The sequence below is a fragment of the Corvus brachyrhynchos genome, unplaced genomic scaffold (genome assembly GCF_000691975.1).
Source record: "Corvus brachyrhynchos isolate BGI_N302 unplaced genomic scaffold, ASM69197v1 scaffold43, whole genome shotgun sequence".
Lineage (NCBI taxonomy): Eukaryota > Metazoa > Chordata > Aves > Passeriformes > Corvidae > Corvus > Corvus brachyrhynchos.
The window spans coordinates 650,550-678,057 of NW_008237353.1; the positions used below are offsets into that span (position 1 = coordinate 650,550).

Sequence of the window (27,508 nt, forward strand, 5' to 3'; positions counted from 1 at the left end):
GCTGATTTGATGGGAGTTATCAAGGGAGATGAAGATGCAAATGAAAATGCAAAGGATTTCAAAATGACATTAGGTTGCTGTGCAACCATATTGCAAAAATGACAAATGAAATTCAGTGCAGATAAATGTGAAGTGATGTCCACAGGAAAATTATTCAAACTTTTCATTTAAATTGAGTTGCTTGTTAACACTTGGGCATGAGATCTGGGGGTCATGTATTTGTGTGGCAAAGTCAACTGTGTACTCGTTAGCTGTCAAAAAGCAAATAAAGCATTAGGAATATTTATGGCAGTAGTACAGAAAAACATATCTGTCACTGTAGCGTCTGTGGTGTGCCTTCATCTCTAACAAGTGGGATCGATTCTGATGTCTTCCTCCTAATTGTCTTGCTCTTCTTCACTTCCACCAACAAAGAGGATAAAATAGCACTGCAAAAGCTGCAGAGGTCAAAAGTTTATTGAACAGCTTTTGTGTAAAGCATGACTTAAGTAGATGAGGCCCTGCAGTTTGAAGAAAGATGTGAAAGGCTTACATGGATTCACTATGAAAAGCTCCCATGGATTCAAATGACACTTGGAGAAACTAATGTAGGAATAATCTGTGGGACCCATGAAGTTCAAGAACAGCTCCTGGGGATCACTTCAGTGTTGCCTGGTTTCAGAATCCGTGACTTACTCTTCTGCTTTTCCCTCAACTTCTCCTGTTAGCTGCTGTTGGAGGCAACATATTGGGCTGCACTTTTAGCTTGACTTGTGGGCTTTTGATTTGTTTTGGTTTTTTGTTAGTCATCAAAAACTTCCTTTTTCCTTAGCCAGCAGTACTGTTTATTGTCCATCTTAATATCAGGTAATTATAAGAACTTCAGTATCCAAAGTCCTTCTCAAGATCAAATAGTTTGAACCATTTCTATAGACACTTTAGAATCTCAGTAAAGAGATAATTTTTAGGGTATATGCTAAGCTTAAGAAAATTAATCTCTGCTTAAACAGGGTTGTTGGTGCTGTAGGTTCCTAGTGCTGAATATATCTACTTACCTGATGTCTGCCTTGTAAACTCAATAGTGTTTGAGGAAGTCCAGAAAGAGAAGAAGAAATTACAGAGAAGTTTGACCTCTCAGAGAACTTGCTGAAAGCCTCTGCACTGTTGTCTCAGGTGATGAAACACCAAGTCTTGGTGTTGTTCTACCTGTTGAACCAGTTTTGTGCCTTCTTGTGTTGAGCAAGCCCTCCCTCACCCACCATGCAGTTGAGAACAAGTGCTTTTGGAGTACCAGAAAGATGCATGGAAACTTTTTCCCCTGTTTGGCTGAGGAGTGGCTGGCTCCATCGTTTGTCGCTGTGGTTTAGGATCTGTATTTGAGAAAATACAGAATTTAACAAGATCTTTGGGCTCCACATATTATTATTTTGACATTTCCAGTCAGTGGAAAAGCTGTTGGTTTGTTTCTCTTTTTTTTTTTTTTTTTTTTTTTTTTAATGTTTTCAGTTATTTCACTGGCATTTATTTAATTTCTGTGTCAGACTTGAAAGAAAAAGAAATATATATAGAATTGAAAACCACACCTTTTTCCAGTTTGGGGACAATAGATCATAGGTCAGTAAACCTGGTGGGGGAGGGAACCTGTCTCAGTGCAGAAGGTATGAAGGTGCTCCTAGCAGCAGCTTGGAGAAGCTGGTGAACTAGAGCAACTCATGACTTTACTATTTTAACTTCTAACACTGATATTGGGTTAGGTATAGAAACAACACCCAGAAAGCCAAAACTGAGCCTCGGAACAGTGAATACCCTCGAGGCTGTTAAGTAATTATTATGCAGATTTTAGTGATAATGATCACCCTGTCCTAGGTAGGCAGCTGAAATTGGCAGTGGGGCAGAACAATGCCGTAGGATCAGCATAGCAATGGGGTAATTATTGTGCTAGATGGCTAATTAGGAGCTATGCAAATGGATGCAATCAGTACTTGTGTTTGTAATTCGGTAATTCGGTAATTCGGTACCGGAGGGAGACAATGTATAAAGGAATTATCTCTGGCGACTCAGCCGGTGCTCTCAGGAGCACACACAGGATGCTGGATCACCTGGCTTTGTGGGGCAGGTGGAAAAGGATCTAGCCGAGCACACACAGGATGCTGGATCACCTGACTTTGCGGGGCAGGTGGAAAAGGATCTAGCTGTGGCAAGTGCCACCCTTGTGTGTTGGCTTACACAGGGTGAGAAGGTGCCAGACAGGAGGTATTTCTCAGGATACTTCACTTACACTTCTGAAATTTTATGCTTGGCAGCTACTGTGCCTCTCCCCACAGGTGCCTCGCTGTTTGCTATATCCTTCTCTAAGACGACAGTCATCCAAAAATCCTCTTCCTCCCCACCGCCTCCTGTGCTCAGTTTTTAATGAGTTTAAAAGCCTCATAATAAAAATTCAAATAATGCAAACAAACACAAGATTGAAAGCTCCCCAATCACAAATAAATTACACAGGGACGGACTTGGGGTTCTTATGTAATTTATGCACATACACCTTGTCAACGCATCAGGAGCCCTTACCATATTTGAGTAATATATGTGATGGCAAGGGTAAAGCCATTATATTTAATTTATATACAGCTTTTGCGTTGACTGTTTTATTGTATATACAGTATAGCAGATCATTGCTGATACAAATTTAAACTGGAGATTATAGATTGTATTTTCAAATATACAAGCCTCTTTTTTTCTTAAAATGAAGAATAATAAAAGGAGGATCTTCATTTTCTGTTTTCAGCAGGGTTATATAAAGTATCTGTCATGAGTTCTTCATATTTAAATGCAAATAATTATATATGGCAGGGACTATGATGAGTATTCAAAGTTGACATTAGAATGAAAATGCATCAAATTTTTCTGAAAAACTGATCAAACACGTCATTAGTCAAGGTTATAATGACTAGTAGAACATTATCAGTTGTTTAAAATCTCATTTTAGATGTTTAAAAAAGTAGTTTATAGTTCTTAATAGGATGACTGCTGCTGCATCACCCTACTAGTTGTTAAGAGTTTTGAATTTACATAATTTAAGAGGCCTTTTTTATCCCCTGTTACAGCTTTACAAATACTCTTCAGACCCAGTAGTATTGGACAAACTTGGAGATTTAATCTGTTTTACCTTGCAGTTTTGATAGGCTGGGGACATCTGTGCAATCAGTTACCAGCCTCAGCATTTGGCAACTCACTAAGCTGTGGTGCTGTGATTCTCTAAGCCCCAACTGGAAAGGAGAAGCCACAAAACAAACCATATGCCAAAAAGTGTCAAGTTCCCACAGTATGAAATTACAAAGATGAAGAGACTGTCTTTCCTCATCTGATCTCTTCCTTTTAATCTTGAGTGTTCCTCATTGAACTGGAAAAAGGAAATGTATGGGGACCGAAGAGTGGTTCCCAATTAAAACTAGATTTAAATCTGAGTGAGGAGAGTGCCTTGTCCAGTGGGTTTCGTGAAATGCCTTCTTGCTGCTGTCTGCCAGCTTTGAAGGTGTTTGCTTTGTGGCAGGAAGGCGGTGGTGGAAACTTGGGGCCATCAAAGGCATCCTCAGCTGCCTGTGTCTGTCAGCCCTTGCGGCCCTGGGTGCAGGGTCCCCTCCTTCAGCACTGAGGGACGGCAGTACCATGCCCGGGCTGCAGTTGGGACCCTGGCTCGGCTGGTTGGGTTTCAGTTTTGGAGGCTCTCCTGCAGTGTGGGGACGTGCAGGGGCCTGCTGAGCCTCTACGCTCCCTGAGGAATGGCAAGAGGCAGCATCCCACCAGCTGCACCGCCTCCCAATTAACCTAATGAGCTCCTTGTACAGACAAGACTCTGGGGTTTTGGGTTAGGGTTTTTTTTTTTCCTTTTCTTTTTCTTAATTAGCTGGTTAAAGGAAGTCTTGGGATTCATCTCAGTTAACCAAAACACATTAGGACTACGGCGTTCTTGTTTTAGCAGGTCGTAAAGAGCCTTTCCTCCTCCTAGCAAAAGGGAAAGACAAGCATCACAGCCCCCTTGCAGTGGAGCGTGGGCGCTTCTGCATGCTCCCCAGTCCCAGGTGGGCACCCACAGCTGCAGGCAGGGTGCCTTGGGATTAAACACTGCCTGCTGTGCCAAGGGAGCCTTCTATCCGGGAAATGGTCCAAGCTTGCATCATCTTTTCTTCGTTCATTGGCTTCATGTGGCTGCCCTTCATGCCCTGCCTGCACTGCATGGGCATTGCTGCTTGGAGCATGGGTCTTCCCTCTGGGGGAGGTGTGAAATGGCTCAGATGGGATGTGCGGCTGGGCTCAGGTCCTCTGTGTCAAGTCTGAGCCCTGGAGATGTTCAAGGCCAGGTTAGATGGGGCTTTGAGTGGTCTAGTGGGAAGTGTCCTTGCCCATGGCCAAGGGGCTGGAACTAAATGATCTCTGAGGGCTCTTTCCAACCCAAACCAGTCTATGATTCATACGATGTGCTGCTCTGTACCACCCGTCTGGTACTCTGGGTATTTTTTTTATTTGTTTGTTTAATTGATTTAATAATAAATGCTTTCAGGCATACTTCTCATCCAGTGAAATGTGAAGCACTTTGCTACTGGCACATCAGCCTGGCGGGTTTCAGTAGTCTGTAGATGGAGATTTCCATGCAGGGACTCGGCCTCTTTTCACTTGCTATCTGAATTTAAGTAGTGGAAAATACAGCATTTTGAACTTTCATCAGTGTTTTTCTTAAGCTGTGCACATCCCTGTCTCCCCCAAATAAAAACCCACTGACAATTGTTTTCAGTAATACTGCCCGGTGCATACAGACTGATTGCATTAATGTACTTCAGCTGAAGAATATTTTGTCACTTTGATTTTCTTTTCTGCCCCTGATCTAGATGATCAATACAAGAAAAAATAATTGAAGTGACATCTTTCTTTGTGTCCATCTAAAAACCAGTGCAAAGTGATTTTCTAAATTACTTTTCAAATGTCTCCTGATGCAGTAAGGTAAGAGAGAGTGCAATTTATGAGAAAGCAAGAAGAAAATGTGCTGCCATCTGAAGCTGTTTTGCAGGAGGTATTTTTAGGATGACTCAGGCCTAAGGCCTGAGAATTGTTCTTGTCTTTAACTGAAGGGAAAAAATATGCTGACATTTTCCTTCCAGTTGTTTTGGTTAAATATTTGAAGATATAACTCTAGCCTTTCAGGCAAGATATAAACTTGTATTTTTAAAAGTTTTGATGTCATAGCCTGTTCTCAGCATCCATAATGGTCTAAATCTGAAATCTGCTGATTTTCCACTTGTTCATAACCAGAGTATGTGTGATTAAAGAAAACCAAAACAAAACACTTTTTATTGTTTTAAAGCAGCAATTATACATCTTAAACAAGAAGCCAAAAAAATCTCCTATTTACAGTGATACAGACACATGCAAATATGTGCAATGAAAAATACTCGTGTTTGGATGTTTTGCAAAAGCTTAGTGAACTTTTCGCATCCACCACTCCCCTGTAAGCTTTCCTGGAGGCTTAAAAGTAGGTCTTCCTCAGTGATTTCATTCCTCTGTGTGTTGTCCCTGTATGGGGCAGATGACTTGTTCAACAGGACAAAGTCATCTCATTGTGCTGCTCTGGGGACACTTGAGAGAAAAAATAAAAGATAAAAAAAACCAAAACAAAACCCACAAACAAACCAAACAAACACCCAGCTAGAAAATATGTTGTGCTCCAGCTTAAATTGCTGTCAGAAGTTACAGGTTTTATATTTTGCAAACCTCACACTTCTGAGTATTTCTGCTTTCCTTGCTGAAATTCCTAAGCCTTTGTTTTCCATAACTTACCATATAAGTAAGGCCTTTAAAATCTTACTGAAAATTCATGATGCATATCTAATTCACAGAATACTAGACATATTCAAGGTTTTATACGTTAAATGGGATGATATCTTTTAAAAAAACCCTGTAAATTAAATTTTATTTGTGACTTAATTAAAATCTGTGAGGTTATATCATTCAGTGAAGACCAAAAATAGAGACTGTAAACTTGTTGAAAAATCTGGTTTATTTTTTCATTTAAAACCCCACCACAGCACCACCATATCTAACTCAGACTGTTGGTATCCTTGTAATGATCTATCACAGCAGGAGGTGTGTAAAACAAGAAGCATATTTTACTGCATGCCAGTTTCCTTCCTTGCATTTCTAAAAAGCACAGTTACATTATAGATTTAAAACCTCAAGGAATGTGATGATATTTCCACACAGCAGATACCTGCTGGGAGAGCTGTGTTGGAGAATAACATGAAAAGGTTTCATGCTGGAGTAAGAAAAGCCATTGTGCACAAGTTTTCACTTTCTTTTACACACATGCAGGTATGTGTGTGTATATACATATTTTATATGTATAATATATAAATAAAACTATTATATGATGCTACATGTGATTTGCATTTTTGTGGCATGCACCTGCTGGGATAACCCAGAGCTGGCTCTGTGGCTCATTGCACTGCTGTCACATGGAATCTCAATTCTCTACCACGATGCATACGATGATTTCCTCTTTCATTGCAGCTCCATGTTTTCCCCTCTAGTAAGTACTTGGTGAGAAGTGTCCCATCTTCAATGAGAGTGTGTCTTTCACTGTCGTTTGCTTCTAGATGTGTGCTACTCCAGGGGTCTGTCTGCTGAATATTGGGGCCATTAGCATAGGTCTTATAGTAAAGTAGTCAAGATCTGTACTATTCTGGCACAGGGGAAATGAAGAGGGTGCCATACCTAAAATGTATTAGAAATTTCCATTAGTTAAATGGCTTTCTCTTATCCTAATAGAAGTAGATAATATTCCAGTGATAAGGAAATGTTTCCTTTGTAAAATGTTCAGGTTAGACAGTATTACAGGTTTAATTCTGAAATAATATTAAACCAAGCAATTACTGGATTGGATAATATTATTTGCAATTAATAGAGGACTTCTCGGTTTTCAGTTCCTCCTGGGCTTTACAGATTATTTTTGTGTGCTGTATTTTTGATGATAAAGCATTTTCAAAGGTGTGTACCATTAGAACACCTATAATGTAATTATGACAGAATCTGGTATGTTGTCTGAAATAATGTTTCTTAAGATGTTTGACAAACAGCTAATTTAATGGCACACAAGAGAAGGAGATGACTGGATAATATAAATTTGATGTAGTTAGCAAGTTCTTGCTGGCGTACGTGCGAGTTGGCAGAAGACCTGGGGAAGCTGCCTTTTGGTGTTGCTGGGGTACTTGGCTCTAAGCCTGCTCTTGCCACCTGCTCCATGGCCCTTAGGGATAACCCAGTTCTTCCCTCCAGCCTGAAACACAGCGGTTTGTCAGGCAGTTGCCTGTGTAGGATCTGTAGTTGTAAAATGCAGCAGGGCGGGAAGCAGCTGCCACAGATTTTGTACGAAGGTTTAGACATGCCTTGGTGTAATAGCCAGAGCACCTAGTGTGTGATGCTGGCCATTGGGAGGATGTAGGCCCTAACAAAACATTTAGCCCCAGACTGATGTTAATACCCACGCCTCATTTACAGTCCAGATCACTGCTTTTGGTTTCCAGCACCAACACCGAGATTTTTCAGTGTTCACAATGTTCAAAACTGTTCTGCACAGGGATACCACCATAGGTATGAAGAAATATACACAGCAAATATAACTCCTTGGGGAAAACCTCTCAGGAGACGCAGGAAGTGTAGGAGACTTTCTGGCTGTGTACCAAGCACCTGTTTACCTAGCTATTATTCCTGTTATCTGTGGTTCTTTGTTTGGGATTACAGTCTGGCAAAGAAGTGGCTGGGAATTATTGATAGGAACTGTTGGGGTTTTTTTCCAATAAGAGAGAGAGAGAATTCAGTAGAGGAAATCCAAGCCTTTAATCTTTCTGACAATCTCATGTAGCATGATTCCAATATACTTTAGTAATTTTTCTCGAAAAAGTAGGATGATTGTGAATTCAAATGCATGTATTTCTTGTAGCATTTATGTGAAATATGCAGATAATTATTTTAATAATGAAACTACAGTTTTCTATGTACTTAGGTGTAAGTTTTCTTGACAAAACATTTACTCTGAAGGCAGAAACACCATACATTTTGCATTAAATATATCTTTAAGCATAGAGGAAGTGAATTTGATAGCCAGACTATGGGTTTGATTTCTTGTTGCCTTTCGGTAAAACCTGCAGCTCCATTTACATGGGTAATTTGTTGATACTTTTTTTTTTCCTGTGTGTTCATGTATTTTAACAGCTGTCCTGCAACATTGTAAATTGCTTATTCTATCACCTTTCTGTAAAGCAACAACAGTCTGGAAAAACACTGTAAGATTGCTAGATACATTTTCCTCTGATAGTATTAGTGGCACATGTATATAAAAGATGCTTTGTTTACAGTTCCTCTTATTTTTGTTAGAAATGGTTATTTACAGCCCTTTCTACAAAAAAAAAGTATTAACACATTTAGTATTTCAGCTGTAGCTATAATTCAGGAAAATACCAAGTCTTCTGTGTTTAAAGTAAGCCTGCATAACTGGCTTGGTAAAGAGATGGTGAAAGATTGTGCTCTTTTTGAGTTGTTTGTGTTTTTTCTTCAGCAGCCAGTAAGTCAGCACAAAAGAAAATGTGATAAAACTTTCCTTTAAATATGTGTGTATGTCTCACTAACCCCAGAGGAAGCAGGAAGAAGTTTGGCTTTTAAAATTGCAGTAGTAGTCTTTCTCATGAGAAGCTCTGAGAGTCTGCTTGGTTAGCACCCTTGTGAGATGTTCTGGTTCATCCTCTGGGACAATGTATGACAGAGAAGTTACTGAGCTTTAATGGGAAAGGAAATCTGGTACTTGTTCTGAAAAACAGAAATGCAGAACCAGAGTGAGCTCGACAAAACTCAGTCTTAAAAGCTGCAAGAAAGGTTTGATTCAGTTATAATTATTTGGTTCTACTGAGGAAATAATCAAGAAACAATATCAGACTTCAACTGTGAACAAATGGTTCCAACATGCTTGAGTGGTTCAGCTGATAAATAATAGAGAAGTCATTTAAACCCACTTACTAAGAATTGTGTTGAAGAAAGGGCCATTTTTTGAAACCTTGTGCTGCATAGCAAGGGTGAGTAAAAGTCAGGCTGAGTAAAGCCTCCATGCTTGTGAAGAAGGAGGTGAGGACTTTGCAGAGCTGTCCTTCATCTGTTTATGGCAGCCATGAAGTCTGGTATTTCTTGAGTTGTACCGATAGAGTCTGAGAGGTTTAGGATGAATCCAGTTACATTCTGTTCTTTCAATTTAGTTCAATAAAAACTGACACTACCAGGGGAAAAGAAAAAAAAATAATACAATAAAAAAAGGTTTTCACAGGTTTTTTAGGAAATGATCATTTAGATCTGAAAGCCATGTTCCAAGCTCAGATTTTGGTCAGTCAGGCCATAGTTTGATGCTCAGAACATCCAGAGAGAGAGCTCAGCCTTTCCCAGTGCTGCTGCTTCTTACCAACACAACCTTTTATCCTGAACCCATTCAGAGGACTGTTTGCTACCAAAAGAAAATCGTTCTCAAGTTTTTATTCACTCCAGTTGTGCCTTTTCGTGCTTCTTGCTCTGCTCAGACAAACACGCACACGTGCAGAATGAGGTCCCCCCCTTCCCACAGAACCGTCTGTGCAGCAGCAGGAGAAGCACAGTTCTCATTCCAACACCAATATGTCTGAGGGGCAGCAGGTGAACTGAAAGACAGGCTGGGAGTAAAGACTCAGGGCTTCCTTTTGCTCCTGCTGTGCATGTGGGAATTTCTGGTAGCTTCACGGAGGAATAAGGTGGGGGCCACCACTCGCCCCCTGCTGCTCCCGTGTGACAGTATTGGCTCCATTGCTTCACTTAGCGAATCTTGTTTGCTGTTCCTCTCACTATGTTTAATGCAACATTGACTTGTTCTAACAACATTTTTCAAAAATGTATTAAAATACTCTGTAATGCACCATAACACCTATTCCAAAGAGCCCCCTGACTGCACACATTATTGTAGATGGTAGGAAGCTACAGTGGGATTAGCTGTTGACTGCAGATCTGATGCCAGTGCTTTTCTTTCTGTGGTTCCATGTAATTTAACATGTCAATAGCCTCCCTGGTAAAACATGATAAAATTTTATATGGCTGTATTACTCATAATGTACCACATATTTACGCATGAATGATATCACTCCTACATATAAACAGATATTGCAAGACTGATTTCAGTAAATGACACACTACAATCTTGCCTTTTTTATATATGTATTTTAACAGTGACTTCTGTTTCTTGCAGACAAAATTGAAGAAGCACAAAAGCAACTTAATGGAACAGAAGACCAACAGAGAGGTAATAACAACCCCCCCAAATAAAATAGAAAATAAATAAAGTATTGTGATCCTAGAGGCTGGTCCAAAGCCTTCCTGTGTCAGTGAAGAGACTTGGCTGGGCTGGGCACTGGATGAGGCCCCAGGCACGTCTGTCTGCAGATCAGGGGCTGTGTCTGTAATGTCCCACTTCAGCTGAGACACAAAGGCTTTGTTTTAACCACTCAAGTAGCTGCCTTGACCTTGATGAGATTGCTGAAGCTGTAGCATCAGGGACCTGCACATTGCTGACTACATCCTGTGCTAACCCTTAGTTCATTATGTGATTTACCTAATCATTAATAACCGTATTTGGTTTATGGTGAGCAATATGTGATGATTTCCAACAGATGCTGAGGAAGGGGACTGATGATCACAGCTAATTTTAAGAAACAGATGACCTGTGGCAGATTTAATCTGTGTGTTAGGGCTTAGAAAGCTGGTGGAAAGTCATTGCATTTCAGGACTGGCTGACTGCAGTGATACTTGTTTGGTTGTGTGATAAATCTCATCTACATACTGTGGAGATGCCCAGACACAGAGTGGGAACCCAAACAGAACTTTCCCAGGTTACTACTGGGCCCATCATGGGAGAGCCACGAGTGGTCATCTCCACAACCTAGAGGAGCACAGGGGCAGGAAGAAACCCAAATTAAGGATATAGAGAAAGAGAGATCCTGTCCAGTCTCCTCTCAGGCCTGTGCCTACAGAGCCCCAGCCCGTGTCCGGGAGTGAAACCATCATCATGCGCAGTCAGGGAACAGCTCTGCAGTTCACTTTTTGGACTAACAGTGTTGCTAGCTGGGGGTGTGGGACAAATTGCAGGGTGCAGGGGAAAAGCTTTTGGGGATTGCTCAGGTCATACTACCTGGAATGTCTAGGAGATGAGCAAAAGGTGGAGAGAGTGAGCAATGTAGGTGATACAGGAAAGAACATATCTGGGAAGTGGAGTGATAACTGAATAAAAGGGTTGGTTTGTGTGCTGTCAGGGGCTGGCCAGGACAATTGTCTGGGCTTGTTCTGCTCCTGACCATCACAGTCTGTCCTGTCTCTTCAATATCTCCACACAGAAGGGGGGCTCTAGGAAACAGGGAAGTCCTGAACAGTTCTGGCTGTGTGTGCAATGCTCTGTACCAGCAACTGGAGCGGGGCTGCAACCCTGAGGGCTGATAGCGTCCAGGTGCAGCAACTGGGGAGACTGGGTTGCTACTGGGCAGGCTGAGTTTGTGAGCCAAGCTGCTGGTGAAATCCACCTTGGATGCATACATATGTTTCCATCAGTGGACATTTGCCGGGCTTAGCTAGATCAAGGAGCAGGATGATGTAGGAGTGCTCAGAGTGTCTGTCCAGGATCTGTATGTCCAGCCATATATATGTAGGTATGTATGGCGTGTATGTGTTTAAGCTGTGTATGTGTCCCTCTTGGGAAGACATTTTCAGCCTTGCTACTGGTTGGACCTGGGGGCATGGAGCAGCAGCACCCTCACTTCTCTTGGGCTGCTGGATTTGGCAGATGAGATAATTCCTAGTGTCTGGTGTCAGTGCTTTGGCTTCTTCTGGGTAGGCGTTTACCTTTCAGTGGTAGTGAGCTGCCCATCTGGCCTGTGACACATCTGTGAACAGTGTTGTAAATTGTTGATGCTCTTTCCTGGAAGGCTTATTATCTTTCAAAACAATGAACTTCAAAACTTTTTGACGATTAGGGAGCAGAAGACATACCCAAGTGGATCTCAGCAGAGTCTCTCTGGACCAGCATTTGGTCTCCAATGGAGGGAGTAGGACGTACTGTTTAAGAGCAGCACATAAGCCTGGTCACTTTCTTTAGCCTATTCCTTATGAAATCCACGCACATTGGATTTAGAGATGTCTGCCTCATCCCTTTATTATCTAGACATTCATGGAGCTGTTATCTATGAGTACAGTTGATTAAATGCTGTTTGCACCCAACATTTTCTGGCATCAAACTGCAGTAGTTCACTAGCAATGACATTAAAAATGCATGATTTTATCTTTTCTCCTCAATTTCCAATTTTTTTTCCCATTTTCAACAGGTGCACCCTAGCTCAAGCACTGTGAATTATGAAATAGCAGTTCTACACTCACCTTATCCACTGCCTTCATGATTTTATAAATCTTGTCCATATTTTGCTCAGCTTTCTTCGCTCCAAACTTGTAGCTGGTTTCATATTTCAAGATGTTTAATACAAAATGTCTGATATGAGTACCAGGACTGTGAAGTTGCTCTATGCATTTGTAAAAGGTGGAAGAGAAAAAACGTAAGTGGCTAGAGAGCAGACCTTCAAATGTTTGCAGAGACTTTTTAAACAAACTAGACCTTCCATTAAATATTTCTTATGTATTTCTGTTTAGTGTATCATAGATAAGTGGTATTGTCATCCAAACATGACAAACTTGGCACACAAGGTATAGCTGTCTGTTCTTGTTGCTGTTGGTCTCACAAAAGTAATATTGCTCTGGATGATTTTTTGTGATGAACTTGTTCAAGCTAAAGACGAGCTAACCTCTGCTTTCAGGCACTTGTTCTCATGTGTGGTCCAGTAACATCTTTGCATAAAGGAAGATAAATTCTCTAGTGTAAACTTAGTGATGTACTCCGAAAGGGATGGGATTACAAAGGTTTATGTGGTGGTAGCACTCAGCTTTCACCATCTCAGAATCAAAGAGGGATTTGACTTAATTTTTGGCTTCTAGCCTAAATTCCTATGGCTGGAAATTGAAAAATAAATTTTTACATCAAAAACTCATATAGAAATAACTGAGATAATAAAGTTACTCTTTTCAAATTAAAACTGTCCTCTGCCACTGTGGGATTTTTTTAGTTTCTTAAATGCCTGGATAGATCACATTCTTGGTAATATGAAGTAAACAAAATTATTTATTTGAAGCTTTACACTCTGAAGGCTGCTGAAAAAAAGAAAATACATGTTTTGAGCTAAACAAGTAAATAGAAACATGCACATATTCACATAAGTTATTTTAAATCACAATCCAGTGTGTACAGATTCATGGGAAGTATGATTGTGTTTTTCCTCTTGGTTAATTTATTTTGGTTTTCAATTCATCTAGATCACTTTAGATTTGTTTATTTCCTATCTGAAATGATTAAGAAATGTAATTTTGTGAAATTTATCATAAGTTAATTACTGCTCTGTCAGAGAAGCTGTCAGTGGCACAATGTATTTGTGGGGAGGAGTTTTTCATAAGTTTAATCATGCTGAGTTTCTGCTTAGTAGCATTGTGCACTGATCAGTCATAACTTTATACATGTGTGGGATTTAAGTTGAATTTAATTGACTACAGAAATACATGTATTTAACACCTCATTTTGCCATTTGCTATAGTAATCCAATTAAGTGCAAATTAGAGTAGGACTCAAGCACAGATGAGCCAGTAAATGGGCAGACCTAGCTTTCAAGTTTGCACCTTGGTTATTTATACAAAGTTGTAACTGGAGGACCTGCTTTTTTATTTTTTGAAGTGATAGTCCACTATGGATATTCAAACGGCCTTGATTCAAATGATCACTTGAGACCAGAAATATGTTCATTAGGGGCTGTGCTCAGCTTCTTGCTCAGCGAGTGTGCAAGGTGGCTAATTCTCATGTCTCTTCATTTTCTCTCTGCTGCCCAATTGCCACTCTGAATTTTCAGGAGGAGAAACCATGCTTCCTCCTTATCTTTGCTGATATCTCCCAACGCTCGTTCTTTTACACCCTGAGTGTGCCCCTGCTTTCGGGCTGCATTTTGACTTCTGACACAGGTACAGGGTTTCATTAGTGTGATAGAGAAGGTCTTGCTCCACGTGGTGTTCTTTAAAATCTGGAGGGGATGTTGAGTTTGAACTACACAAAACTTCTCCTTGAGAAGGCAGTGAAAGTTTTCTCTGGTGTGGGACTCAGTGGGTATTGTGGGCTGGAAAGCATTCAGGTGAATGCAACTGCTTTATCTTTAATCTGCCACTGACCATCCTGAGAAAGCCATCCCAAGGATGTGTCTCTGTCTTTTCCCTTCCAGACAAGTCAAGTTCTCTCAGATCCTTGTGATTACCACAGAGGCTTCTGATTTGGTCATCCTCAGAAACAATCCAGCCCCTGAAGTGCTGTAAGCATTTTGTTTCCTGCTTTATCCATTGCAGCAGTTCTTTGCCTGTCACAGCACTCTGGATCCTAGGTACATCAGCCCCACCAACACCTCCATTGTGTTCCTTAAGACTAGTGGAACTAACTTGGCTGTCTCCATACTTCATGTCAGCAATGCTGACTGCCACCTAAATCTCTCCCCCTCTGCTTCTGAAAATGTTCAGGGAACTCAAGTTGGTGACAAACTCTAGCAGCACCAAGATTTGCCAGAAAATGGATGACAGATTTTCAAAAGGACCATCTCATGGCCTGATGTATACTCTGTATTGCCTACCAATCCTGGGGTCTCTCAGGCTGCTAAGACTCCATCATTTCAGGTAACTGCTTCTTGCCATGTCACAGCCAAAAGGGATCAATGATAAATTTCCGGATAAGATGGAAGAGGAATTTCTTCATTCTCTTTCTCATTCATGGCTATTGCTGTGTCCTCAGACTACAGGGTGGTCTGGAATGGCCTGGAGACATGCATGTGTTCCTCAGCCTCATTGGAGTTCAGGCTCGCAGGCAGTCCTGGTTGTTTGTCAGGTGTGAATTCATCCCTCTGAATAAGCTGCTGCCCATGTTTGATCAATTTTTTGACTTTCTGCCTTGTCAAGGTTTAACCCCAGCTGGCAACTAAGCCCCACACAGCTGCTCACTCACTCCACCACAGTGGGATGGGGGAGAGAATCACAAGAGTATAACTGAGAAAGCTGGATGGAGATAAAGACAGTTTAACAGATAAAGCACTCAAGCAAAGCAAAACTAAAAACTCATTCACCACTTCCTATCAGCAGGCAGGTGTTCTTCCATCTCCAGGAAAGCAGAGTTCCATCACATGTAACAGTGACAAATGACATCATTCCTAATGTCCCCCTCCCTTCCCTCTTCTTCCCCCAGCTTTATATGCTGAGCATATGGTCTGGAATATCCCTTGGGTCAGCTGGGGTTGGCTGTCCTGGCTGTGTCACCTCCCAACACCTTGTGCCCCCCCAGCCCACTCGCTGGGGGGGGGGGGGGGGGGGGGGGAGAGGGGGTGGAACATCCCTGAGTTACCAACCCTGTGTTCAGTACAAATCAAAAACACAACCCCATACAAGACTCTGTAAAGAAAATTAGCTCTATCCCAGCCAAAATGAGCACATGTAGGAAAGAGGGAGATGGGTGTACTGTTTGTACCTATTTCTTCAATAGGTAAAATTTTAAACAGGTTACTGATTGTCTCTGCAGGCTGTTTACAGGATAACAAATCAGTCCTGAACTTATACTTCCAGACCTTCTTAAGGGCATGCAGGCCTCTGCCAGTCTCTTCTCCTCATTTCTTCCCAGAAAGGTATCTCTCTGTCTGGCTTCAAGGAAAAACCTGTTTTTTCTCTCATGGATTTGAGGCTTTGTATTACATGCTACCTCAACAACTGCAGCTGACTTTATTCAGACAAAGCATGGGAATAGTTACATCTTGAACATCACCTTTCCTTCAAGGTCTGTGCTCCACAGCATGGACCAGGAGGCTACATGTTCTGGTGGCTCTTTTTGTTGCAGCACACCTAGTTTCACCCCCAGAAAAGGCAATGCCATAAACAGCAGAAAGGAATAAGCTGTTATTTAAGTTTCAGATCCATGCTTATGTTGGTCCCTTGCAGTTTGCCAGTTCTGATAGTGAGTACTCATTTTGGAATACCCACTTGAGTTAAAGGGTCTATTCGAAGGTCCATTTAGCACCTATTTGAGTCTGTAATTTGCCTATCAGTCAAGTTGCTGTAGTTTCTCACTCCATCCTTTCCACATTCCTTAAAGAGCTTTTTCAGTTTCTTGCCTTCATCTGGAGATGCAGGAATTTGAATACTAAGCTGTTTATTCTTCTGTGTCATCAGTTCCAGATTCTCAGCATAGCTCTTCAATTTTTAGTCTGTGAAGATGAATTTCTAAGTTGCTCTCACTTATTCCAGAGGCCAGTTGTGGCAGACCTGTCTTGATATCTTCCAGAGGTGCCACGGGTTTGTCCCTAAGACAGTATCAGAATTTCACCCAGATCAGCTCTCTTTCCAGAGTCTTATGCTTTGATATTAGTAGAGCCTCTTCGTGTTTATCTTGAGATACAGAAACATTGTTGGCAGGTTCGAGAGTTTTGCTTGACTTGATCAGTCATTGTTCAAATGGCTGCAGGTTCTGTCAGTGGTCACTGAGAAACCACCTCGACAGAACCATTCAAAGCCCTGGTTTGCACTCCAGCAAGGTCCAAGCAACTTCTGGGGTGCTGTTGAAGTACACCTTTATTTCCAGCCTCTGTCATGGAGCTGCCTGAAGCCTCCATCATAATTTTCAGTGGGTGCTGATCTGTCTCTGAAGCCTAAAGGTTGAAGCAGTGTTTGGTGGAGTGGCTCTGTAGTCACTGTTTGCATGCAGAACATGACTTTCCACTTGCTTCCTTCAGTCCCAGTATAGCTATGTGGAACCACCCCTGGAGTGAGCGGACCTTTGAGCTGTCGTGCATAGAAAGAGAAAAGAAAGGAGAGATTGCGTTCCCCAGCAAATACTCTCTGAGATGCACAATCCACATGCACATATGTTCCCCTCCCACACTTGCAGTCCCTTCAAAGCAATGTGTTGGCATGGAGGAGAGGCAATCAAAATTAAATGCCCTTAACCTTGTTTGCCCATCTGCTGTTTTTTTAACAGGAATATTATTTTTCTAGTAAAAGAACAGCGCTGAGATTTGAGTGAGGAGGTTTGTCTTTATAAAAGTGAGCATGAGACTTTAGTTCACAAATGTAAGTTCTGCTGCAGATTCATGGTAGACATATTTTGTATCTTCAGAGTTCTTCCAAACCCTCCCTGCTTTGTCATTCCTCTTGTTAAATGAATGCATGTTGTTGACAAATTATAGAGGGAGTTTGAAATAAATTATTATAAATATACCAGGATTCTGCTTAGATAAACAAAGCATTGCATTGTTAAAGATCGATGCTGTTTTCATGTTGTCATGTCCCAGCTTACAGACGACTCTCACCAGCCCACCATCTGGCTCCAAAGGAGCAGCCAGGTCCCTTCCCTCCTCTCCCCTCCTCATAGGCACTCCCATTCCTTCTTTCTGCCACTACACCTCTCCAAAAAAGCAGGTGGGAGCACTGCATGCTGGTGATGTGCCCTGCTTTCTAGGCTGTCACAGAATCATATAATGGTTTGGATTGGAAAGGGACCTTAAAAATTACCTAGTTCCAGCTTCTTCCAACCCCTTTGCCGTGGGCAGGAACACCTTTCACTAGACTAGGTTGCTCAAAGGCTCATCCAAACTGGCATTGAACACAGCCAGACAGCTGCAGTCAACAGTGTATTCTTTCACTTGGGGGAAATAGGAAGTGGAATGAGAAGGGGAGATACCAAAGAAAAATCTGGAAATGTGATGCTCAACAATTTACATGTTTTGATTTACTAGCTTAGTGTGATGTCGTCCTCCACAGATGTTTCCCTGTATTTTTCCAGGAGATTTGCAGGCACAGGAGCTCTCTGGATTCTTTGCTGCTGTGTGGTACCCATGTACTATCATTAGTCCAAAACATTTTCTTTCCATTTTGTATCTGTGGGAAACTGGCTTACTTTTTGGGCAAGGTACATAACCAAGATCCAAAGTTTCATTTTATTCTTTTCATCTTTTCATCCTTATCTTCAGCAACCATATGGGCTAGAAATACAGTCGTTCTAAATGGAAGCATATAATCTTCAAAAATGGCAAGTTACAGTAATGTCGTGTTGTTACTTAATGCTGATGAGAGGATTAGCTTGCTTTTTATTTTTTTTTACATACACAAGAACTACCTTCCTTTTACTTTTGAAGTGTTCAAAGCTACCACTTAGCAGTGAGATTTCATGCAATTCACTTGTGCACTTTCCTGATCTCTGATTTCATCAAGTGTTTGTATCTACATTTAAATATGTCAATACATCTGTCTGAGAGGTAGTTTATTTAAATTGTTCTCTGTGTGTCGATCTATAAAGCTTTAATTCAAGACTGAAGTATCTTCCTAAAATATTTACATCAGCTCAGACAGCCACAACTGGCCTAATGCAGGAACTATTTGTGTCTATAGCTCATGTCATACAAGATCTCACGTTTTCATAAAGTCACATCTATTCTTAAAATCTCTGATGTTTTCACACTGAAGGAACATTGTGTGCTGCTAATAACAACAGTGACAACTTGAAAGGTCCTTTCTGTCTTGAGGCACATTCAATGCAGAGGTTTATACCCACAAAGGACAGTGAGAAAACTCTCCTGACTTCTGTGAGAACAGAAATAGTCTCTGATATCATTTAACCTCATTTTTCATTGCTCTTGTCTTCACCAGTTAAGTACATTTTAATGTCCCCACTTTGCCAGTGGGGGCAAACTCATAAAAATGGAGATGTTTATGTGTTCTATGCTCTGAGAGACAACGTTAGAATATGGGCTTAACTCAGGGAAGTTTTCTGGCTCCTGTAAACCTCCTGCATTGTCAGTCAATGTCTGTGTCTGTTATTTCTATTTTAATTTTCTTTGGTTAGTACATTTAGTTTAGACTACTAGCAGCTGAAATCTGCTCGGTAAATCCGCTGCTGATGCTAGACATAGCAAGAGCTGGTGTTGTTTTGACAGGCAGACAAACAGATTTACAGTTTTAAATTGAACATTTCATCCTTTGGAGCTATTATGAGAACTTGGTTAAAACATTAATGGGATATTAAAGTAATAGTATTTTGACTTTTCCTGACAAGTATGGCAAATTTTTGTAGTGAGAGTTCAGCAAAAGAGATTCCAACCTGCAAGTGTAATTTTCAAAGGGACATTTTACAAATTAACATTATAAAACAATCATTGGAAAAGCATGTTTCTCATAGTAAATGGAAAGTATCTATTCCAAATCCACTGTACAGTACATTGTTAAATCAGTGGCTGTGTTTTCAGACACAGTAACATTTTGAGCTTGGTCCTGCTTTAATGAATAGAAGGATTTCTTGCAACTTTATAAAATCTGAGGCCAGAACAAGCTCATTTTTGTGGTGGGAGGATGCTGAGCTAACAAACTGGCTAATTTGAGAGCATACCTACGCACGCGCGCGTAGTAAATTCAATAGGGTGCTAATTTTAGCTGATGTGAGCTGGGAGTAAGCCAGTTGTGGAAACGCAAGGTTTTTTACTTGTTAGCTTCCTTGTAGTCTGCCTTGCATATGAGTAATGGGTGATTTTTTTCATACTTTCCTGATACTCCTTTAGCTCAGGGAGTTGTTAGTTTCCTTTGGTCTGCTTCAGAAGGGAAAATATAATGTAAAGATGGATGATGAATGATGAGTTGGATATAGTGTACCACTCTCTGGTAACTATATGCTTATGCACTGACCTGGATGGAGCCTTTCCTAGGAATCTCCTTGAATGTATGGATGTGTGAGAGGGCAAAAAGAGAGACTGTGCACATCTGTGGAAAAGAGCAGGTGAGGCTGGGGGGAGGACAGAGCTCTGAGTAGCTCGGAGGTCTCAGCACTGGGGACCTCCCACTGATGCTGAAGCAAACCTATCCTGGGGGAGATTGTCGTTCCTACCTCCAGCATGACAGACCTACAGTCTGGATATTCCTCAATTAGGACATTCCTCATGTCTAGATTTCCATCAAATGAACTTACTCTACTTTTGTTGTGTTCTCAGCACCATTTAGTCCCAAAAGAAAGACCCGCTGTGTGGAACTTTTCCTACTCTCTTTGCCAAGCCTCCTATTCCTTTCTCTGTCTTTAAATAGTGAGGTTGTTAGGTGTGAGCTCTTTCCTACTCTTCATTCCTAGTGAGTTGCTACAGGCAGTATGGAAATTGCTCCATTTGATCCCTGCTTTTCAAACGGAAGATTATGTTAAAGAAATGCAGAGAATGTGACTAAGGAGCTTGTTCTGTTTGAACATCATTATGTGCAAGGATGGTTTAGTTAACATCTTGTTCCTTTCATTTCTGTTTTTTTCCCCAGACTCATGTTTGGGTATTTTGTATTCAGTGTCTCATCTGACCATGCAGCAGTTGCTCTCTGCTGAAAACCCTTAAACTGGCTGCTGTTTCATGAGCCTGTCTATCATTCTTTTTTCATGGCCTTTCTTCATCAGTGGTGTTAGAGGTGGAAGCTGTTCTAATGATTTCCTAGCAAAATCCTAACTTTCCAGTAACAACTGGACATCCGTAAATTACAAACAGGTACTTCAGTTGTGAAACAGTTGACAACATTGCCTGACACTCAAGGAAAATTTCCCTGAGCTATTTTAGTTAATTTCTGGCAATGTACTTTCTTTAATTATTTATATTTAAGCAGCTTTTATTTTTACATGGATAATTAGGTGGAACTGGTTTCTGCTTTGGCTTTGACTGGGAGCTCATTAATTTGCCTTTTGGAGGCATCCTGTCTTTTTTGCTTGTCTTCGGAGTGCCCAGCAAGGAAGAACTTCTCAGGCTGGGATTGCTGGTGATGTGAGTTATCATAACATTGTCTCTCCACTTACTCACAGTCAATGTGCTTTATCTTAACAGTGCTTAAGATGTGATTACTTTTCTCAGATTATATGAAGGGTTCTGTGTAGGTAGGAATATAGAGCTGTTAAGGGGCTGTAATGCAGAGCCAGTACATAAATGCCATAGGGCTATTTAATATGGTAAATATTTTTAATTTTTTTTCCAGGATGTTTAAAATGCTGTAGTATATGCCCTTGCTGAATTTTCATACATTGCCATTTCATGTGTGTAGTTAGGCATTAACCATGGCCTGTGTGGTCATTGTCTGCTGGTTTTGCATTGCCTTTCCTCTGTCTTTCAATGTCAAGTCCTGTGAAACTTCACAGTGGTTTAGCCTCTGCTGGTTTCTTACACCATAATGGTGGGAAATCTTGATCAGTATCAAATGTTGTATTTCATTTAATGTGTTTCATGCTAGGCAGGAAATTAATTCTTTTTTGGGGGGAAAAAATCCTATTTTACTTTGGTCAGAGATTTTCAGATGTGCTGAAGTGTTGCATTAGATTCCTGTTTGCATATGGACCTTGGAATTTCTCAGTTGAGGCTCTCGTGTTACCTCAGTCGTCAGATGTTTATTACTGTTTGATCTTCATGGTTTTCCTCATCAAGCATGCTGATTTTATGGCTAAAAATCTGCTGGTTGTTACTTTCTTCTCTCAAGTCAAGTTGCTAGATGCACAAAATAAGATCAGACTGTTCTAAAGAAGGTATTTCTTTTGTTGGCATAGGGCAGTTATGTCCTTACATCAGAAGTCAAGGTTGTCTTGATGTGAGTTGCCATGACTTGGAAACGTGCCACCCACAAGACAGCCCCAGACTGCAGCTTATCATTTACTCTGTACCTGTCCCAAGCCAAACAAGGGTTGGCAGGCTCTCCTGTCTGAGATGAAACTGTATCATGGGAGAGCTTCCTGGTAAGTCCAAGCCCTGTGCCTGGGGGCAAAGGTGTCTCCCTCTCCTTACGCTAAAATGTTATTGCACAATTTATAAAGCTAATCCGTTCTGCCCTCGCAAGGGTGCCCTGGTATTTCACCATGTGTGAGGACTAGCCCAGAGGACACTTTTGTGGCTGCAACCTTTAAACCTGTCAGTTGCTGTATTTCACTTACAAGGTTATGTGTGTTCCTGTTTCTTAGGGAGGAACCTTTTATGGTTTGAATTAATTACTGGATCATATCTGTATCTCTTCACTGTAGCTTCGGTCAGTCCAGGACATTATTCTCCCCACTTTGCAACACTAGTTTTAAGTACAGGCAGGCCTACTATTTCAGGGAAACATTATTCAAAGCCAAGAAATACTTCTTCCTTTCCTCAGTGTTACCTTTATAGGTAACATACCTCCACACAATTCACTCCTGTTAATGTAGAATCAGTGGAAACAGTAGATTGTGTAGTTTAAACTTTACCATTTGTACTAAACGTTATTAAATAATATTTGCCAGTTCTTAGCTATTCCTTACTTTTGGTAGCCAGCAATATGGGTATTTCTTGGAATGTCTTTAGCTGAAAGCCCCAAAATTCCATATGAACAGAATGTTTTTATATTGCATTGGTTTTATTGAGGTGCCTGTTAGTTTTGCCATTAGTAAGATGAAATGTGAACAGAATTTGGTGGTGGGATTTGTTTCATGGTGGAAGTCGCAAATGGGAAAAGGAATTAAGCGAAAAGAACGACAGAAAAGCAGGATTCCTGGGGATGCTGTTCCTGGTGTAGTGAGAGAATGCGTCATTGGTGTGTATTCTGATAGTGATGAATTAATAAGATGAAGACCTGTGGAAGCATGTAAACAGTGTCTTGGGTATGAATGTGAGCAAAAGTACTTTGCAGACATTCTGCTTTATCTATTCCAGTCTCATAACAATGGAAATCAATGCAAGCTGTGATAACTATGATAAAATGGCTTCTATTATAGACTTGGGAACAAGGGGACACTGTTTCCCACTGTGTTGCTGTATCCCGGTGAGGTTGGTAAGGTCTGGCTAGGTGGACAACCAGAAGAGTAGTTCTGCAGGTACAAATGCAAAGCCCTGCACCCAGGCAGGAGGAGCCCCAGGCTGGGGCCTGACAGGCCAGGGAGCAGCTCCATGGAAAGGCCCTGGGGGTGTGGTGGGAAGCAAGCTGGGCACCCACTAGCAGCATGCCTGGCTGCAAGGGAGACCACAGCATCCTGGGCTGTGTGGATGAAAGCATGACCATATCAGGGGAAGGAATTGTGTGCCTCTACTCAGCAATCCTTAGAACACTTTTAGATACTCCACACTTATACCACCAGCACCCTACTTCCCACAGTGCAGGAGGAACAATAGAAACCTGGAGTGAGTTCAAGTGTTGAGGCACCACAACCATCAGGGCAGGAGCATTTGTCCTCTGAGGAGAAGATGAGGGACCAGGGCTCATTCAGGCTTGAGAAAAGGTGGTTTTGGAGGGGGTTATCATGGAGTAGTATCGGCGCGAGAGCGGTGGCTGAGCCGGGGAGAAGCCGCGGGCCCGGCCCGCCCCGAGGGTATCGGTGCGGAGCTGCGGCTCCGCGCCGCACGGTGTGGGAACAGCGGAGCAGCAGCCCCCTTCCCCGTCCGCCACGCCACCTAGACCGAAAGCGAGTGAGTAGCAACCAAAAGGATGCCATCCCAGCAGCCCCAGCAGAATACAGAACGCGAATAAGCTACAAGAGCAGCTGCTGTGTGAGAACTCAGCCGGCACCGATCTCCAAAGTCAACACCAAACAGCCGCCTCATCATTTTAAATTGAACTATTTTGCATTGTTTTACCATTTTTTTTCTGTTCCATAAAAGTTATGCCCTTCCCTTTTCAATTTAATATGAAATGTGGAGGTGTGGTCATCTCTTTACCCAATGCTTCTCTTATCCCATACTGTTCCCCCCTGCTTTCCCCTGCTTTCCCCTGCCCCTAGCCCTGGCCATTCCCTCCGGTTCTCCCTATTGGTTCCTGTACCCCACCTCCGCCCATGTACCACCCCTGCGATCTGACAAAACCCCCTGCGCCCGGATCGCGAGGTCTCACTGCCTCTGGGAACTTGCGGCGCAGCATGAAACAATAAAGGTTCGCAATGGAGAGACCTTTCTCTCCTCCTTTGCCGTCACTGTGTTGCTGAGCTGACAGCTAGCCAGAGTTGGAGCTCAGGGAAGTCCAAAAGGACTATGGGAGGGCAGAGTGTCTGCCCTGCCCTAAACAGCCCAGCTGTGCCCTCTGGGAAAGCTGCAGCTTGCTAAACCAAACCTAGCGCTGCAACAGAGTGAGATTCTTCACAGTGGAGAATGGTGAGAGGATGAGAGGCACGTATCAACTCAGAGCTTACTACCATCTGTTAAAAACACCAAGAAAAATAATCATGTGCTTACAGGCAATCTGAAATCTGAAGCCATACTCACCTTACTCATGCCCTGTGGAATCATCTACTGTTTGCTGGTACGAACAAAAGGATGAATGTTGACACAGATGAATGCTTGATCCAATCCCTGTCATAATGCTTTAGCCTTTGATTGTCAAAGCTCCTCCCTACTTTTTAACTGATCCATGTCAAAATGTGCTTTGCATACAGATCTAGTGTTTTTAAGGGTCTGCTCTAGATATGTCTAGACTGGTGTTCTTAGTAATAAAAGTATGTAAACATGCATTAATCTTGCTGACAGGTGTTTTCAAATACTACTGCTGACTTGGAGTGCCCCAAGTTTTGTGGCTTGCCTCCTGACCTCTGAAACAGGGAGTGACCACCCTCTGGCCACTTCAAAAAGTCTGAAATTAGGCAGCTGAAATAAGACTGTTAAAATTGTTGGTGATTTGCTTTAAAATCCTATTCTATTTGAACTTAAAATCAAGCATGGCACTTGTGTTAATATTGTTCAAACCTTTGCGTTGACTTCTTGGCTGTGAACGTTTTCATAGTTGTGTGGGTTGGTTATGTAATCAAGCTTTTGTTGTTTGGGAAAAAATGTAATTCTAGGAAAAATATTTATGGCTGTACTAACATGTAGGAAGCAGTATGAAGCTAAAAAGTAATTTATTAAAAAATGAACATTTATTTATTCCTTGCGGCATTTTAGTGTGAGTTCTGGTGGCCTTACGTTTGCCAGCAAGACTTATTCCATTATTTCATAATTATTTTCTTTATTTATTCATGGAAAGAGACCCAGTGAGGTGATTCATGGTTGCTTTTGATAGTTTTGGTGAAATCAAAATTAAACGGTATATAAAGCTTAGCTTAAATCAGAATAAGATCCTTAGTAAGAGCGTCTCTCTTTTGAGACCCCTTCCATCTTCGGATCACTAGCGTTGTCAGGTGTCAGAGTAACCTCTTAGCCGTTCATTTAAGACATCAATTAGTAGTTGAAGACTTTCAGAAGAGACTTGGTCTTACTTGCAGTGCCCTGGGAGCCGAAGTTCAGATTAAGAGCTAAAGATCAGGCACTTGGGTTTGAAAGTTCGGTCTTTGTATGGGAGCCAACAGTGATTTTTTAGATTCTATAACATAAAGTGAGTGCATGAGATTAAAATTATGCTGCTCACTGGACTGCAGGGATAGATAGTGGTTGCTTGCACCATGTTCACAGGGTGGCACTGAGGGAGAAGGGAGTGGAGCCCTTCCTCGGTTCCCTCTTACTCTCTTTTCTTCAAGTGCAAGCCTGTAGCTCTATTAGAAGGGAGAGAAAGAGAGTGGGTGTTATAATAACATGTAGGCTTTGAGACAGGCAGTTCTGGAAGTTACTTAAACAAAACCATTGAGATAATTTTGTCAAGACACTGTCTGGTTCACCAGTAAGTGCTTTGGAAGAAAAAATCAGATCACTTATAACTTCTCTTATTTGCTGCGTGAGTTACTCTGCAGCTTGCTATCTACACCATCACACCTGTGTTCTTTTGTTCTATCTCCTATGCATAGATCAAAGTGCATCAGAGAATTTGTCAGTGAACAAAGTCCTGTTTAGAAACATGAGCTTTTTCTTGTCATGTTTTGAGTCCAGAATTCATACCAAAGCAAAAGAACTAAGTGGAGAATCTTGAGAGCAGGCAGAACAAAGCCAACTAGACAAAGCACGAAAGAGATGCTCTGGTGTCCCTGGGATGTGAAAAGCGAGGTACTGAGCACAGTGGCATTGTCCCCTCTTCTCCTAGCCTGGGTAACTTAATCCTATTTGATGTAATACAGCTTATGAGAAAGATTCTTTTTAGACATCTGATTGAGGTGACAGCAGTTCTCAACAGTACCACTTCACCACCAGAGGAAAAGGGGAATTACCACTGAATGATGAGAATGGCTGGATGATTGCAGAGGGAGTGAGCAGAGCACATGGAGTGGCAGGGAGAGAAAGAAAAGCAGATCAACTTCATATTTTTTCTCCACATGAGGATGTTTTTGTGTTCTTTTTGTTCAGTGTCAGTTTGTGGATGTGGGTACACTGACAGCCCTGGCAAATCATCACACTCCTGAAAGTTGCAAGGCAGAGGAGTGTTTAGCATTTGGGGACTGAGGCTTTCTGCCGTTTTTGTTGATGCCTCTAGAAATATTGATGCAGTTGACCTTCGTGCAATCATGTAGCTGTAGATTAAGAAATGTGCAGTGGAATATCTTCAACATAAACTGAGAATACAAAGCAAAGGCTTGTACAAAAAGAGTGACAAAGTGAAGCAAAGTTGTCGGTAGTTCCATTTTTCCTCCGGATATGCCAGAAATTTGGTTGTTAGCAAACATTAGGTGAATATTTCCATTAAGAATAATAATAAGGATTTCTAAATTATCCAGGAGTAGGGTAGAACAAAGGACTTAAACAATTTTTAAGCCATGTAAAGCCATTGTCAAGAAAGTGCATTTTACAAGATTTTATAGACAGGTACACTAAAGCAATTCTGTGACTCCATCTCTGGGATCACAAAACATGTAGCACCAGAAAGACAAATAAGAAATTAGTTCTCATTATTTCTGTAGAGTGGAATTTTATTGGTCTAGAAGCAGCACAATTAGTGATCGTGAAGACTGGAAAAAAGTACTATTTCTATATGTATGCAATGTATAACTTGCCTTTGTTTGTTCTTTTTTCTTTTCTTTTTAACTTCCCAAACAATTTTTATGCTTTGGCATGTGTTGAACAGCATTTTAAAAAGTAAAGCAGTAAAGAGATCATGGAAAATTCTGATCTTGTTAATCATAGTGAATTAATCTTTTTAACTGCTTGGTTGATAGAGATGCATTTTTACTTCCTTTAAGGCTTTCGTAGGCCACATTATATCTGTCAGCTGTGTTGGTTTCCAGTTCACCAGTACATGGTGTAGGTTGAGTATCCTTGTTCTTTGGCACTGCATGGTTGAAACCCAGAAACAGTAGCTTTGAATATTCCGAGATAAGAGGAAGCACCACATCATTTGATTGTTCAGTTGCTGCAGTATGAAACACCTTAGTCTTTTGTGTGTGCATTTGCTTGGATGTTTGCAATTCATGGCACTCTTACTTTCCTAGCTCTGTAATGTGCCCAGCTCTTCCCCTAGCACC

The 27,508-nt window shown here is 41.4% G+C and overlaps 1 protein-coding gene across 1 annotated transcript in view; it reads left to right on the top strand.

Annotated features, from left to right (window-relative positions):
- The window catches only part of HIVEP1 (human immunodeficiency virus type I enhancer binding protein 1), a 71,412-nt gene that overhangs the window by 9,413 nt on the left and 34,491 nt on the right, over positions 1 to 27,508 (top strand). Inside the window, 1 exon segment of the mRNA XM_008630925.2 lies at positions 10,277 to 10,330. Coding sequence (XP_008629147.2) covers positions 10,277 to 10,330 — 54 coding nt within the window.